This window comes from Pseudocercospora fijiensis (assembly GCF_000340215.1).
Source record: "Pseudocercospora fijiensis CIRAD86 unplaced genomic scaffold MYCFIscaffold_1, whole genome shotgun sequence".
NCBI lineage: Eukaryota > Fungi > Ascomycota > Dothideomycetes > Mycosphaerellales > Mycosphaerellaceae > Pseudocercospora > Pseudocercospora fijiensis.
Window position 1 is genome coordinate 5,290,708 of NW_006921532.1, and position 13,781 is coordinate 5,304,488.

General features: G+C 54.0%; 4 protein-coding genes across 4 annotated transcripts; 2 read left to right on the forward strand and 2 right to left on the reverse strand.

Annotated features, from left to right (window-relative positions):
• Nucleotides 1-149: 149 nt before the first annotated feature.
• Nucleotides 150-1,046, reverse strand: MYCFIDRAFT_62801 (uncharacterized protein; the record flags this gene model as incomplete). Its single annotated transcript, XM_007922065.1, has 1 exon — nucleotides 150-1,046. The coding sequence occupies one exon, from the start codon at nucleotides 1,044-1,046 to the stop codon at nucleotides 150-152; it is 897 nt and encodes a 298-aa protein (XP_007920256.1).
• A 3,720-nt stretch (nucleotides 1,047-4,766) lies between these two features.
• Nucleotides 4,767-6,242, reverse strand: MYCFIDRAFT_62802 (uncharacterized protein; the record flags this gene model as incomplete). The annotated part of the gene is made up of 4 exons (XM_007922066.1): nucleotides 4,767-4,796; nucleotides 4,848-5,399; nucleotides 5,450-6,007; nucleotides 6,150-6,242. 4 exons carry the CDS (start codon nucleotides 6,240-6,242, stop codon nucleotides 4,767-4,769), a joined length of 1,233 nt encoding a protein of 410 aa, XP_007920257.1.
• Nucleotides 6,243-7,067: 825 nt separating this feature from the next.
• MYCFIDRAFT_86118 (uncharacterized protein) lies at nucleotides 7,068-9,898 on the forward strand (the record flags this gene model as incomplete). Its single annotated transcript, XM_007922463.1, has 3 exons — nucleotides 7,068-7,419; nucleotides 7,474-7,687; nucleotides 7,766-9,898. Coding segments are annotated over exons 1-3 (2,457 nt in total), but the record flags the coding sequence as incomplete, so codon positions are not given.
• Nucleotides 9,899-10,421: 523 nt separating this feature from the next.
• POM1 (serine/threonine protein kinase, CMGC family, dual-specificity) lies at nucleotides 10,422-12,716 on the forward strand. Its single transcript, XM_007923270.1, has 3 exons — nucleotides 10,422-11,182; nucleotides 11,236-11,983; nucleotides 12,098-12,716. The coding sequence occupies exons 1-3, from the start codon at nucleotides 10,679-10,681 to the stop codon at nucleotides 12,466-12,468; spliced, it is 1,623 nt and encodes a 540-aa protein (XP_007921461.1). The 5' UTR covers nucleotides 10,422-10,678; the 3' UTR covers nucleotides 12,469-12,716.
• Nucleotides 12,717-13,781: the final 1,065 nt, after the last annotated feature.

Sequence of the window (13,781 nt, forward strand, 5' to 3'; positions counted from 1 at the left end):
CTTCAGCCTGCCTGATTGTTTACGCATGCTCTCTACCTTTCAATTCCGCTTTCATTGCATTCCAATCGTGATGCCATGATCTAGCCATACTGCGTAATGTCTCCTTGCACATGTCCTTTTCAGCGCCTTCGCTCAAGCGCTCCAACAAGTCAAGGCTCAAATTTGGGATTGTATTTCGCCATGGCAGCCTGGAAAGCCTCCCTCTTCGCCGCCAAGTCCCCTATCATTTCGTGATCCTTCTCCACAGTTGCCAGTCTTGTACTCAAGTCACTCGTGTCCCTCCCCAAAATTGTATCAAGCACCAGTTTGTTCGCAACCGCCGCACTATTTCCCGGCTCCAACTCCAAGGCCTGGTTCAGCGCAGTCTCCGCCTCCTCAACCCGCCCCATGTGAAGTTCACTCACCGCCTGCGCTATGAGACTGCTCGCACTTGCCGAGCTGGGAGCCTGAGCCAATTCCTCAAACACGTAGAAGGCCTTTTGGTAGTTCTCACCACCTTGTCGCATTCCAATCCAGGATTCTGCGAGGTTGACGAGGAGTGCGTCTTGTGCGAAGGATCGGGCGGATTTTGCTTCTTTCAGTGCGAGGTCGGTGCGGTTTTGTGAGAGATGGATCTGGATTATGAGGGCCACTGCATCGAGCGACCCTTGATGTTTCGACAGGAGGGAGAGAGCGCTGTCTGGCTTGCCAGCTCGGGCGAGTATAGTGCCACAGAGAAGCTCTACGGTAAGATTGTTGCCACTGGTCTCAGCAAGGCGTTCTGCTTCTGCGACTGCATCATCCGTAGGTTTAGAGAGGTAGGAAGCGTATGTTCGGACTGCTGCAAGATCGGGCGTTGATTTGGCGTCCTTATCGCTGATTGAGCTGATCACTTCGGTATATTGACCTAATGCGCATTGCGCTCGATATTGTAGGACTTGGACGGGGACTTCGTTTTCGGGCGAGAAGGAGAACGTCTCGTAGTCGTCGAGCACAGATTGGTATTGACCTTGGACGAATGCTGTGTGGATGTTGACGAGCTCGCCGTCTGAGCTGAAAGGATCCATTCCAACTCGTATTGCTTTTAACGCACTAGGTCAGAGAGGATTTCTGCAAGTTGTTGTGAGTTGTGTTTTGCTCAAAGAAGAGTTCAGATTGATCAATCGCCAGTTGAAGGACAAGTTGTACATTTGGAGCTACGAAAGTCAGGGACCTGGCGGAGGTAACTCCGTCCTTGGCATTGAATCAAGGGATTTGTCGACGCCTGGGAAGTCACTGCATCGACAGTGAAGTTGAAAAACGTGCCTCCACTGATGTTCTTTTGTGTGCCGCAACGTTACCGTATCGACTGCAACTCGCTCAAAGCCTGCTTGAGCTCCTGGATAACCACTTCTCGAAGAGCTGATAAAATCTCTTGCAATAAGAGACTTTTATCGATCGATTACCGAAAGCAACAGCAGAACAGATTTGTTTTCTGGTCATTCATTTCGAGGATGGCAACGCACTACACTGTCGCAGTAAGTGGCGTGTAATGGCCATCGTTCTAGATCCAATCGGTTGTGCCCGGTGATAGCCATGCGGCAGTGGCTCCAATCTTCGCCCATTTCTGAGACCAAATCCGTCGCATCAGCGGCAGGTGGGCGATGGTCATCGAACAGAATTGGCTGTTAGGGAAATTCTCGTCGGACAGAGGTGAATGAGTCCGGTGGGTGTGTAGCACAACGAAGTCCAAGCTAGAGGCAGGATATTTTGGCCTGTGACGTGCGCCAGCAAGTACGATATGCGCAGAAAACATTTCAGAGAGTCAAGCGGAAAGTCGAATAATTTCAGTATTAGAACTTTGCCTGTCTGCCTATTCCAGGGCTTCAACCGTGCTGGGTCAGAGCGAATCCCAGCGACTGCCTGAAATCGCACCACAGTATTCGCGACACAGTGGCCGAATCCGCTTCATATACGCCGCTCAAGTAGTGCATTGAGCATCGCCGGCAGAGCGGGCATGTCAATGTCTCTCCCACGCAATTGAAGTGCATACCACCTGCCGAGTCCGCACCGAGCCACCTGCTGGGCATAATCATCTTCTCACCACCGGTCTCGCTCTGCCAAAGACTCCGCAGCCTCACGCAGGTTTAAGCCACTTGGAGCATACATAATTGCTTAGACAGCATTCCTGAGTCCCAGCAACCCTTCAGCCACCCGGCCTTTAATGATGCTACTGGTCAATTCCTTTTCAGATTGGACGCTTGCTCTCCTGGGAGTGTGCATGAGGGGAAAGTGCGCGTGATGATGCGCTGCGGGTGGGGAGCTAGACGTCGGAGCAGTGTCGTAAATCATGCGGCTGCTGTAAGCTGTCGGAAGGAGCACTGGTGCTGGAAGAAGTCTCGGAACTGGAAGCTGACCCATTTTTGCTTGGGCTTCTCGACGTAGTGAGGCTACTTCCTCCTCAACCTCATTCGGCGTGATTTCTTGCTCAGAATTTGTCTCTACCTGAAGATCCTCGAAAGGGGTATCGACTTGGTTGCTTGTGAAATGTCAGCAATGCAGGTGAGCTGTGGAGTACGAGCATATGCTTACGTCCGGACCTTATACATTGCTACTCTGAGCCGTAACTTCAGCAGCTCAGCGTATGATGGTCCCTTAAGTAAGGTGGATGGCGCACTCTGCGAGCCAGCAGCCGCTTGAGAGGATAGGTCATAATTGATGAGCGAGGAAAATGATCTTCTCTCTTCTGCAGACTCATGGCCGTCGTCATCGTGTGCAGAGCTAGCTGGACTGTTCGGTTGTGTAGGATACGTCTGCTGGAATGCTGGCACCACAGGCTGCACCCGTTAGTACAAACTCATGACCTCCTTCCATGTAGAGACTAGCCTGATCAATGGTAATGGTAGATGGCATTTGTATAGCATTTTGAGTGACGAAATTTGGCCCTGAAGATGGGGTTTGAACATTGCTGTACACTTGACTGAGCGGTGAATCGTCTGAGAGCCTTCGCTTCTTCAGATACGTGAAGCCCGATCCATCCTCCATACTGGCTTTGAAAGATCGCTTCAACGGGCTCCCACTCAGTGGCTTGCGATCCAGGACTCCAGCAATATGGTTTGCTCTGACATTGGGAGACACATCTGCCAGGACGCGACGATTCGTTGTCTGGTGCGCAGCTGTGCTTGCGTTTGTTGCAGCGCTCGGCGTGCTGTGGGAAGACATCATGGATATCTGCAGCAACGCGTCTCTAGCTCGCGTTGGACCTCCGCAAAGCCGAAGGTTCTGAATGTCCGCTCGATCAATCGCGACCGCGTGATTCTGGCGCGAAAATTGCACTGTAAGAAGATGAAGCAGTTCTTTATTAAGGATGATGTTTATGAAAGACCAAGTCGCGTAGATCAATACAAACATTCACGGGTGAGAGATCCGGAGCCGCCGAAAGCGATCCCGAAAGCTTCGCTTGTGAACGAAATAGTATGCCAACTTGAGTGACTGTGTCTATATACACAGCCCGTGCTTCCTGTCGCTCTACTTGTGCAGTGCCTCAGAAGCTTGATGATATCCATTACGCTCGCTGAGTCGATCAAAGAAGTTGTCATGGGCCACGAATCTCATACAATTATGTGCAAAATATGCATTCCAGGAAAGCACCTCTCCCTGTCCTGTCTCCTTCCTACAAGATTGGCTTCGCCATATGGAGGCAGGAGCGTCTAAAAGGAGACAGACCTCTCCGGCTTTGTACCAGTCCAGACGCCTACACAATTAAGTAACTCTCACAACGTCCTCAAGCAGCTCTTGCTCAGAATCAGCCTCATACCCACTGTCAATAGACAGATGCCTCTCCAACCATTCAGCCGTGGCACTGACATCTAGATGCTCAGTGAAACGGCTGGGCACCTGAGACCCTGATGTTTTATCGCCAGAGTCAAAGCTATCACTACTCGTCGTAGACATCGCAGAAGCCGGAGGCGCCTTAGTCTTGGTCTCATTATTTCTTGCGGTCCGTGGTCTTATGGCGCAATCGGTCGCGCCATCTATATTGGCACTTGTATGCGTCCGGTATGCAGGTTGGAAGAGAGCAGTTATGGGCTCAACAGGTGTCAGAGGAGCAGGTGGCCAGGAGTTTGCTGTCGGAGTAGGCGGTTCCTGCACATGTATAGCAGCGCTCAAGGATGGCAGGAAGTATCTTGGGGTTTCCAGACGGTCGATGCCATCCAGGACGGTGTTGGAAGCGGCTGCAGCGTTACTGGTGGCTGAGACCTGCATTCCATGATCGCATTGCCATCGAGAAGGCAGACCAGGCATCCGCGGTGGAGATAGAGTCATCAGTGATGGATACGGTGATCTTGGGTCAGGCAAGACGAGTGGGCGCCACAAATTGGCGAATGGGGGAACGAGACCATCTCGTGGAGACATTGGAATGCGCCAATCGGTGGGTGGGATACCTGGTCCTGGGAGCGGACGTGGGTTGGGCTGGATAGGTGCAGGAACGTTCCCACGGCGTCGATTCAGCGGCCAGCGCGTGGGTTCTGGTGCGAAGAACATTTTTATGTGTCTGATCCGGCAGATTGTAGACCAACAGTGATGAGGATAGGTGAAAGACCTGCTTTCGGTGTAAGCGTGAAGAGAAGGGTTGGTCGTCGTTGCAGGAGCGTTCAACCGCGATATTAGTAACTTGTGCGGAGGCTGACGAGAGTCAGTGTCTCGATTATGAAGTATTCGCTAGGACGTGAGACCTTTCAGCACATCGCCCCCACCTCAAGAAATTGTTCTAGACATCGTGAGAGCCGTAGAGCGGTACCAGCACCTTACGCTCTGCCAACCTTGAACGATAAAATCTGTCGAAAATTAGCGAAGACTACATGACGCTTGTAAAGTACAGTACTCACATCGTTCTTGCCGGGCGAGACCTCATCGTCCTCGCTCACTCTGACGCCGCCCACAGTCTCAACATAAGCGAGTGGAGCATCACCCATCACTTTTCGGTACACATCTCCCACAGTACTGCCCTTCTTGACCAAGACACAATCTCGAAACACAGCTGCTCTATCGCCCCCTGCGGTTCCAGCCTCACCGCTGCCGAACGTGCCGATGTTTCTTACCGGAAAGACCGGCGTCAAGCCCAACAGTTCAGAGGCCCGCGTCAGAACCTGATTGACGCCTGTGCTTCCGAATCGATATAGCACCATGTCCTTCATGTTTTCAATGCGTGTCTTCAATTTCTCGTCCATTTCCTTGAGACCGCCGCCATCTGGATCCCCTTGTTCGACAAGATCTTCCCTAGTGTCTACGAACTCAGAACCAGGAATGTAGTGGATGAAGCCTTGCTTGACAAGTCGGCGCAAGAACACTTCTGAAATGGCGCTGCAGAGTACTATTCTCTCCGGCTTTTCTGATTTGGCAATTTTCGAGACGTTCTTATCCGCATCGGGGTGGTCGATCTTGTTCAGCGCGAGAACAGTAGGGACTTTTCGTCAATAAAAGCCTCTACAACTCGCTTGATTGTCTCATCGTCCCAGTCTGGTAAGGGTACCTTCAGGTTCAGCTTATCGAGAGTCCTTGCTACAACGGCGGCGGTCGAGCCATAGCCAGAGAATTGTCCTTGGAGAGTCTCAACTGACGTGGCTTTCACAGCTGTATGCCTCCGTTTAATGCCTCCCCATTTCTGCATCAAATTTCCAAGCACCCAGTTGACGATCTCCGATCTTAACCAGGCAATGTCTTGCGATGGATCGTAACCTCGTGTAGCTTTTCCTTCCGCATCCGTCGTGCCACTGACATCAACCACATGAATTAAGGCATCGGCGTGTCTGAGATCGTCGAGGAACTTGTTGCCAAGTCCTTTGCCTTGATGTGCGCCTGGTACGAGTCCCGCAACATCTAGCAGCTCGATAGGCACACTCCGCACTCCCTTCTGACATGAGCCATAGTTGGGTCTACATCTGGTCGAAAGCACTGGCGGGTCGAGTGGAGACTGCGGTTGGTTGCCTGATATTGATGTTCGAGAGCAAGCGCATTGAATGTGCAAATAGCCTATCGCTCTATTTGGCTCGATCGTTGTGAAAGGGAAGTTGCCTGGCGTATGGGATCAGTACATTGCGATTCGATGCGGACTCAGTCCAAGGATGGCGCACCCTAACATCGTAGTCAGTGGTGATGCTTCGAAAGATAGAGCCTCTGCGAATCCATACCACTTTAGCTGTTGTGTCAGTCAAGCTGTTGAGAGTTGTGGATTTGCCCGACGATGGCTTGCCAACGAGACCGATCAGAGGATCACGGGCCATGATGGGCCAGGCAGAGTCGTGCGTGATGCAGGAAGAAGTGTGCCTGAAAAACGGTGGTAGATCTTGGAGGATGTACCACGCAAAGACGGCGACGGATGACGGACAGGCGGATGAGCGGGCCGGGCCGGGCCGCGGGACAGCTAGGTAGCCCAAACGATCAGCCAGGGCATGAAGCTTTGGCGATATGCAGGAGCGCGAGAGTCAGAGTCTGGAGCAGAAGCAAGCGTGCCTGGTCATGTGCAGCGATGGGCACGCTCGAGTCGTGGTGAGTCGTGGCCAACAGATGTACGACTATCACTGTCGCTCGCTCGCTCACTGCGCGCTCAGGAGGTGCAGGTCGCAGGTCGCAGGTCGCAGGTCGCAGGCCTTTTCCTAGTGGACAGGAGGAGTGTAATTATCACGACGGTCGAGGTGCAGCGTGGAGCAAGGTTCGGCGAGCAGGGAGTGCCGTTGCTAGTGGAAGGCTACCGTTGCTGTGGCCGGTGCTGACGAGAGGTGTGTGAAGACGACGGGAGAGAGACGGCGGGAAGCGCAGTGCGGCGTCTGGGCCTCCATAGTAGTTCTGGTGCTCACTCACACTTCCACTCCCATTTCTCCTTCCGGCCTGACACCCCGTTGTGCCACGTCTGCCCAGAGACAGCTACACTTCGTCTGCGGGAGCACGCGGCCAGCTGCACCATCAGATCAGCCTGAGCCTGAGCCGCCACGACCAGGTTATCCGACGGACAGCGGTACAGCGGCAGGCACAGCAGTTGCACACCATTGCGACTCCACCCCCATCACGCCTGCTGCCCTGGCCACGCAGATGCAGTCCTGAGTGCGGGCCACCACGATGCAGCACCACTCGATGAACGCAGCGACTTTCATGTGCGCTTGATTGAGTGAGCGAGACTGCACGGAGCTGGCGGAGCAGGGTGGATATTCTGTACACAACAAACACCGGCGAAGCAGCCTCTGGACCACACAGCGTGGACGTGTCGTGTCCCTCCCGCGCCCTCTGCGCCTGCATTGACCGCCCGTACACTGAGACGACCGTGACGATCCTCGCCAGCATTTTTATTGACCATGGACGTGGCCACCCGCTTCCAGCCCAGGCCGCGCACTGGCTCTTCCTATCTGGAGCGAGAGCGCAATGCGAATGGCAGCAATGCGCCCGCAGAAGGCTCGGGCAGTGAATGTATGCAACCCGGGGATCGCTACACCTCACACTCGACCACTGACAACCGCGCAGCCGAGTCTCTGGTCCGCCGCAAGTTCCAGCGCACGGCAGCAGCTGACCCACCCGACACCACCGATCACACGTTCCGCAAGCCCGCTCTGCCGGCTTCAGCAACAAGACCAGCTGCCGATCACAAGCCCAGTTTCAGTCACCGACGACGAAGCGCGCTGCGAGAGAATGTGAGGGTGCCAAGTGGGCCAAGAGAGTTTCCCAGTCCTGGCAAGAGGTATGCCACAACATGCCCTGCCCATGCTGGCGCAATGATGCTGTGCTACCGCGGCAGAAAAGCTAACAAATCTAGCAGAGTGCCCAGTGGCAGCATCAGCTCCATCACACCTTCCGTCTCGGAGGCGACCAACAGCTCACGCTCCTTCCTGCCCCAGAGCACCTCTGAACCATTCATCAAGCCAGGAGGACTCGCACAGTTTGGGTTCAATGACGATAATCTCGACAACATTGATACGCCAGTGACACCTGCCGATCCGGTTGGCAACGACGACTTCGGCTTTATTCCAACAGTAAACTTTGACGATCTACAAAATTCTATTGCTAATTATGACGGGAATGGGCCGCTCCTGAGCGACTTCCCGGCAGCGGGAGGAGGCCGGACAACGCATCAAGAGACGAGTGGCAGCGGCAGCAGTATGTCGAAGGGGTCAGGCCTGGAAGGCAGCAAGCCGCAGGCGTCCAGGCTGGGTGAGGACGCTGTCGTGACCAGGACATCGAGCTTGCGTCGGAGGCTGAGCGCAGTCACGGGTGGTAGCAAGCAGGCATCGCATCAGGAGAGGTCAAGGGACGCGTCTGGCTCGTCGCAGCCTGGTGGCCTGTCTCTACGAAGCAGACGCCAAAGTACAGCACCTACAGGCCCGCCTCCGTCTGGACCCGCGCCGCCTCCTGTCGGTGCAGGCACGCGGCCTCCTCGCAAATCGCTTGGTCCGGGCGTGATCTCTTCGATGATGGAAGCACGAAAAGCCAGTCAGCCGTTGCCGAGCGCTGCCACCGACCCGAATCTCAAAAGCAGCCTCGCGCGAACGAGCAGCCTCAGCAAATCGAGACGTACCACAATGCAGCCACCGGCATCTGGGGGAGCGGAGTTGCCTCGTGTCTCCACGCTGCAAGCTACCACTCAGTCGCGGGCGAACAAGGTGAAAAGTTTACAGCCCCCTCCAAGGGAGCCGGCAGACCCAAACACGCCTCCAGTGCGGCCTGTATCCAAGGCCCATCTTGCTCGAGCTCACACTCCGTCGTCCTCGGGGAATAAGCGCCAGTCTACTGCTTCAGGCAGGGCATCTGGCTTAGGTGCACGCACAATCAGTCCAACCGACGCACGGCGATTGAAGAGACTTTCAATGATGCAGGCTCCTCCTCTGCCAGGCAATCCACCTAAAGATCACCCTCCGCCTCCACCACCTGAAGAGTTTGGAGCCGCGAAGCTTGAGTTCCCGAGACTTGCTCAACCCAGCCCAAGCTTGATTCCCAGGAAAGCAAGCGTCGCAACTCCTACGTCTGCACGAGCCTCTCCTGAAGCGCGTTTCGGATTCAGCCAGGGAGGCGGCGGAGTGAGTCTGAGCTCAAAATCAAGCTACCAATCCTTGAACAACTCGTCCGGATCGGCCTCACGTCTGCCTACGCCGAAACCAAGAAATGTGCACTCCAGTTCTGCACAGTACGGCGACGAAGAAGAAGAAGTTGTGCCACCGGTGCCAGCTATTCCAAAGGCATACGAAAGCCCTCGCGAATGCGAGCTGCCTTTCTTTACCAACGCACTGCGAACATCACAGTCTGGCAGCAACTTCGGTAGCAGTGAGCGAATGGTAGGCGAGCCCGAAAGCGACATACCCTTACTGTCGAGACCGCAGCAATCGGAGAGGCGCTCCAAACATTCCGTGGATCTCAGCCGAGTGCATCATCGCATAAGTACCATGGAAAACATTGAGAGAAGTATGAACGCCGCTGAAGCTGCTAAACCGGCACGGCAGCAGCAACTGGATGCCACAGGCCGCAAGAATAGCAGTCTTCAGCCCCTTCGCCTTCCGCCATTGAATCTCATGCCCCTCCACTCCTCCAGCAACAGCAAATCTGGCTTCTCGAGGCCTAGCCAAGATCTCGTGCGCGACGATGATTTCGCGAGTTTTGCTGGCATTGCACAGACTCCAGAGCCCAAGCGAAATGCGAAGACTCCTTCTACACCCATGACAGCAAGTAAAGCCACTTTCACGCGCCGCCAGGATGAGGAAATGGCCAAGCAAAAAGCCATGCGAAGCTCCTCATCACACTATGCACTAAGAGGTCCGATGCAGTATGACAACAGTGTCACACAGTTCTTCGATGACACAGAAAATGAGTTCGCTGGTAGTGGTGTTCCAATTCCGGGTCCGAAGCAGCGAAACGCCATCACTCCATTTTCTTCGGGATCACTACCGAAGCAGTCCGGAGAGTATGTGCGGGCTGCTCGTGCTCGTCCAAGCGGCGATTACACTGGCGAATTCACGTTGGGCAGATTTCAAAATCATCAGTTGCAGGACTCGGTGTCACTGAAGCCTCAAGGGCCCAGACCTAGCCGGAGCGGGACTGATACATCCTACAAGACCGCTGAGACGCCTTCTTCATTCGAGGGGCCAACGGCAGAGAATGTCGAAACGAAGAAAGAAAACGGGGGTGGTCTTCGAAGAAAGCTGTCTCGTAGTTGGCGCAGAAGCAGCAGTAAAGCGGCGAATATCCTGGATCATAAGTCGAGCCCTCATCAAGATAACTCTGGTGGCTCTGCCTCTGACAAAGAAAAATCTGCTCCCAACAAATTGCACAAGCGACAGAGCGAGATGCCGCCCCCGAGACTACCAGCCAGCGCTACATGGACTGGAGATATACCTACTCTCCCTGTCGCCACAGCGCGGCCAAGCCTAGATTCTATGCGTCGCAAGTCAAATACCGCCTCGGCGAACATGCTACAAGCAATGTGGTAGCGACAGACATTGAACATACCCCCTCGGCGCCTCCAGCCCCACCTGTCGCCAAAACGAAGAGTAGCCTGCACAGTGAGCAGCCACAGCCTGCTAACCTCTCGAATCGAGCCTCAAGCTGGGGCAACGTCAATCCTACGACAAGACCTAATGTTTCGAAGGCTGCCGTAACGAACCCGAAAGCTCGCCAAGGATCCTTCGCAACCAGTATCTCTGCTATAGTGAAGGACAAGGATGACCTGGCTGCTGACGAGGAGATGCGTCGACTCTCACAAAAGCGACGGGACGTCGACAGCACTGCGCGCGAGACTGAGGGGCTTAAGAAGCGCGCCGTGCCACGTTCGCCTCTGACTCCTGAACGCGTCTTGCATGATCGGAATTGTACGCTGAACATTTTCGAACGTGGAGAAATCATGGATTACGAGAAAGACGGCATTTATTTCACCGGCACCAAGAACGCACGCAAGATCGTCGGCAGTCTGACCCCATCACCTCAGCCTTCTTCGAGCGACAAGGACTCCAAATCTGGCAACTATGGATATGACGATGAGCGCGGCGACTACAACATAGTGCTCGGAGACCACTTGGCATACCGGTACGAGGTTGTTGACATCCTTGGCAAAGGCAGCTTTGGCCAGGTGGTCCGATGCATAGATCACAAAGCAGGCGGTCTGGTGGCAGTGAAAATTATCAGGAACAAGAAACGGTTCCACCAGCAGGCTCTGGTCGAGGTCGGCATACTGGGTCGACTCAGAGACTGGGTGAGTTCTCAACTGGTTTGCGCGATATATGTGTTCAGGCTGACAGTCACTAGGATCCCGATGGAGCTCACGCGACGCTCTCCATCACATCGTCGTTCTACTTCCGCTCTCACTTGTGCATCGTCACGCCATGCCTCAGCATCAATCTATATGAGCTCATACGAGCTCACAACTTTGTTGGATTCCCGCTGCCATTAATTCGTCGATTTGCGCGACAATTGCTTGCTTGCCTGGTTTTATTGCAGCAAAAGCGCATCATTCATTGCGATCTCAAACCGGAGAACATACTGCTGTGTGAAGCACGCAAAGCCGACGTACGGGTCATCGACTTCGGAAGCAGTTGCAAGGAGGAAGAGAAGGTGTATACGTACATTCAATCGCGCTTTTATCGAAGTCCGGAGGTCATTCTGGGTAGCAGCTATGGCCTGGGCATCGACATGTGGTCCTTGGGTTGTATCCTTGCCGAACTCTGGACCGGCTATCCGTTATTTCCTGGAGAAAATGAGCAGGAGCAACTCGCTTGCATCATGGAGATATTCGGGCCTCCCGATCGGCACCTTGTGGAGCGATGCACTCGAAAGAAGCTTTTCTTCGATTCTGTGGGCAAGCCTCGCGTCACTGTCAGTAGCAAGGGGAGAAGACGGCGTCCCAGCTCAAAGACGCTTTCGCAGGCTCTTAAGACAGATGATGAGGCATTCTCGGACTTCCTCGCACGCTGCTTGCGATGGGACCCAGATCGAAGGATGAAGCCTAACGATGCCATCAACCATCCGTTTATCACGAACCAGCCATTACAGCAACGTCCCGGGATACCAGATGAAGCCCGTCGCCCTGCACGAGTGCGACCTACGGCTGCTGTGCCGAACACAAATGGAAGCGTACCCAGCCCTGTGAAGCGAGTTGCGACTACCGCAGGGACAAGCAGTGGTTCTGCAAATGCATTCGCAATGCAGCAGCAACAGGCAACGCCAGCTAAAGAGAGAAGCAGACCTTTACCCGAGACACCGCAGACAGCATTGCGCAATGGTACCGCTTCGAACAGCAACCAACCTCAGGGCTCGCCATCCAAGCAGCTAGGGGGTGTCAGGCGGCACAGCACCGTGAACTCGGCTAACTCTGCGACCTTTGCGGGTGGCAAACGCACCAGTAACGGTGTGCCGCTGAGTGCAGGAGCGGCGAACGGTACTGCAGCCCAACGACAAGCCAGCACAACTACGAACAATTCTGGGAACTTGGCCCATATGGCGGCTAGGGAAGCAAATGCTACAGCTCGCTGGAAAGCATGACCATGTGAAAAGTGTGATGGAGTTTGAGGCTGTCTGATGTAAAAAAGAGGAAGGAAGCAGCGTGCCCATAGCGCAGGCCGCTGTTGTGATAGATATGGCATTGGTAATGTTGGGGGTGAGGGGGAGAACAGAGAAGCATGTACGAGAGCATACTCTTCACGGCAAGAGCAATGTCTGTAGCGAGGAAAGCCAAATGCCTCCAAGACATAAGATGCCTGACTCGTGCCACGAATGCAATTTGTCTTATCATCCTTAATCCCCAAGCCGTCCGTCATCATAGATGTGATTGTAGCGGCTGTATCGCTTGTGCGCTTTTCATGGGGGTTAGAGAGCTCGTAAGTTAAGGTGTGGCTTGCAGCTCTCGAGATCTGGTAGCACACAAGTACAGCGCACATACATACATGTACAGGACGCCAATGCCGGTCTTGACTCCGTGCATTGCGGCGTTGCTCTGCCCCAGAGACCTATAGGATACTCGGGAAAGATCCATACACATTTGCATTTTTTTGCAAAGATTCTGCCTTTTGACTAGTGCTGCTTACGATTGTATATCATCGCCGATTGTGCAAAGCACAAGATGAGATCGTCCGTGGTCACCTCCTGGATGTCCCGACTCCCCCCACTTCCAACCGCATGTGAGCTCCTCGGACTGTGACCAAGTGGATATGCTGCATCGTGCTAGAGTTCTCCAGATGGGGTAGGCAGTTGAACGTCAGGGACTCGGGACGCGGAGTTATTGGACCCAGTCTTTCTCCACGTGGTCGTTTACCTGCGTTTCGGTGTTCGTCAGAGGGTCCCACTTGTTCCAAACTACTGTAATCAAATGGCTGATGCTTGTCTCAAGCCAAGTTCTAGCGGTCCACCACAAATGCGCCGCGGCGGCGGCGTTGCGTCGGTGGTCTGCCTGTCAGCTTCGCACCCTTTACGAGGAGAGGACTTTGGTCTCATCATCATAGTGGATTTCTGACTTGCGAGGCCGAAAGCATCAATTGCTCGTGCCGAATTCTGTGCTTATGTAATTTCATGTCAGCGCTCCGGCAGGCGCCTCGTTATTCTACACGACGGAAAGTGCGTCATAGTGGACATGGGCCCATGCTTCAGGGTCTTCGTACACGATCAACCTATGCCAAGGTTATGGAATGGAGAGTATTCGGAACTTGAACGGCAAAAGCAAGGTAGAAGAGAGAGGAGAGCAACTTATCTCTAGGTTCTACCTCGAGAAGGGATCGGCAAGGTCGGCGGAAATTTTCAAGCAGAGTAACTTATGATGATGTTTCATCGATTGCCACGATTGCAATGAGACCGAGAAGTGG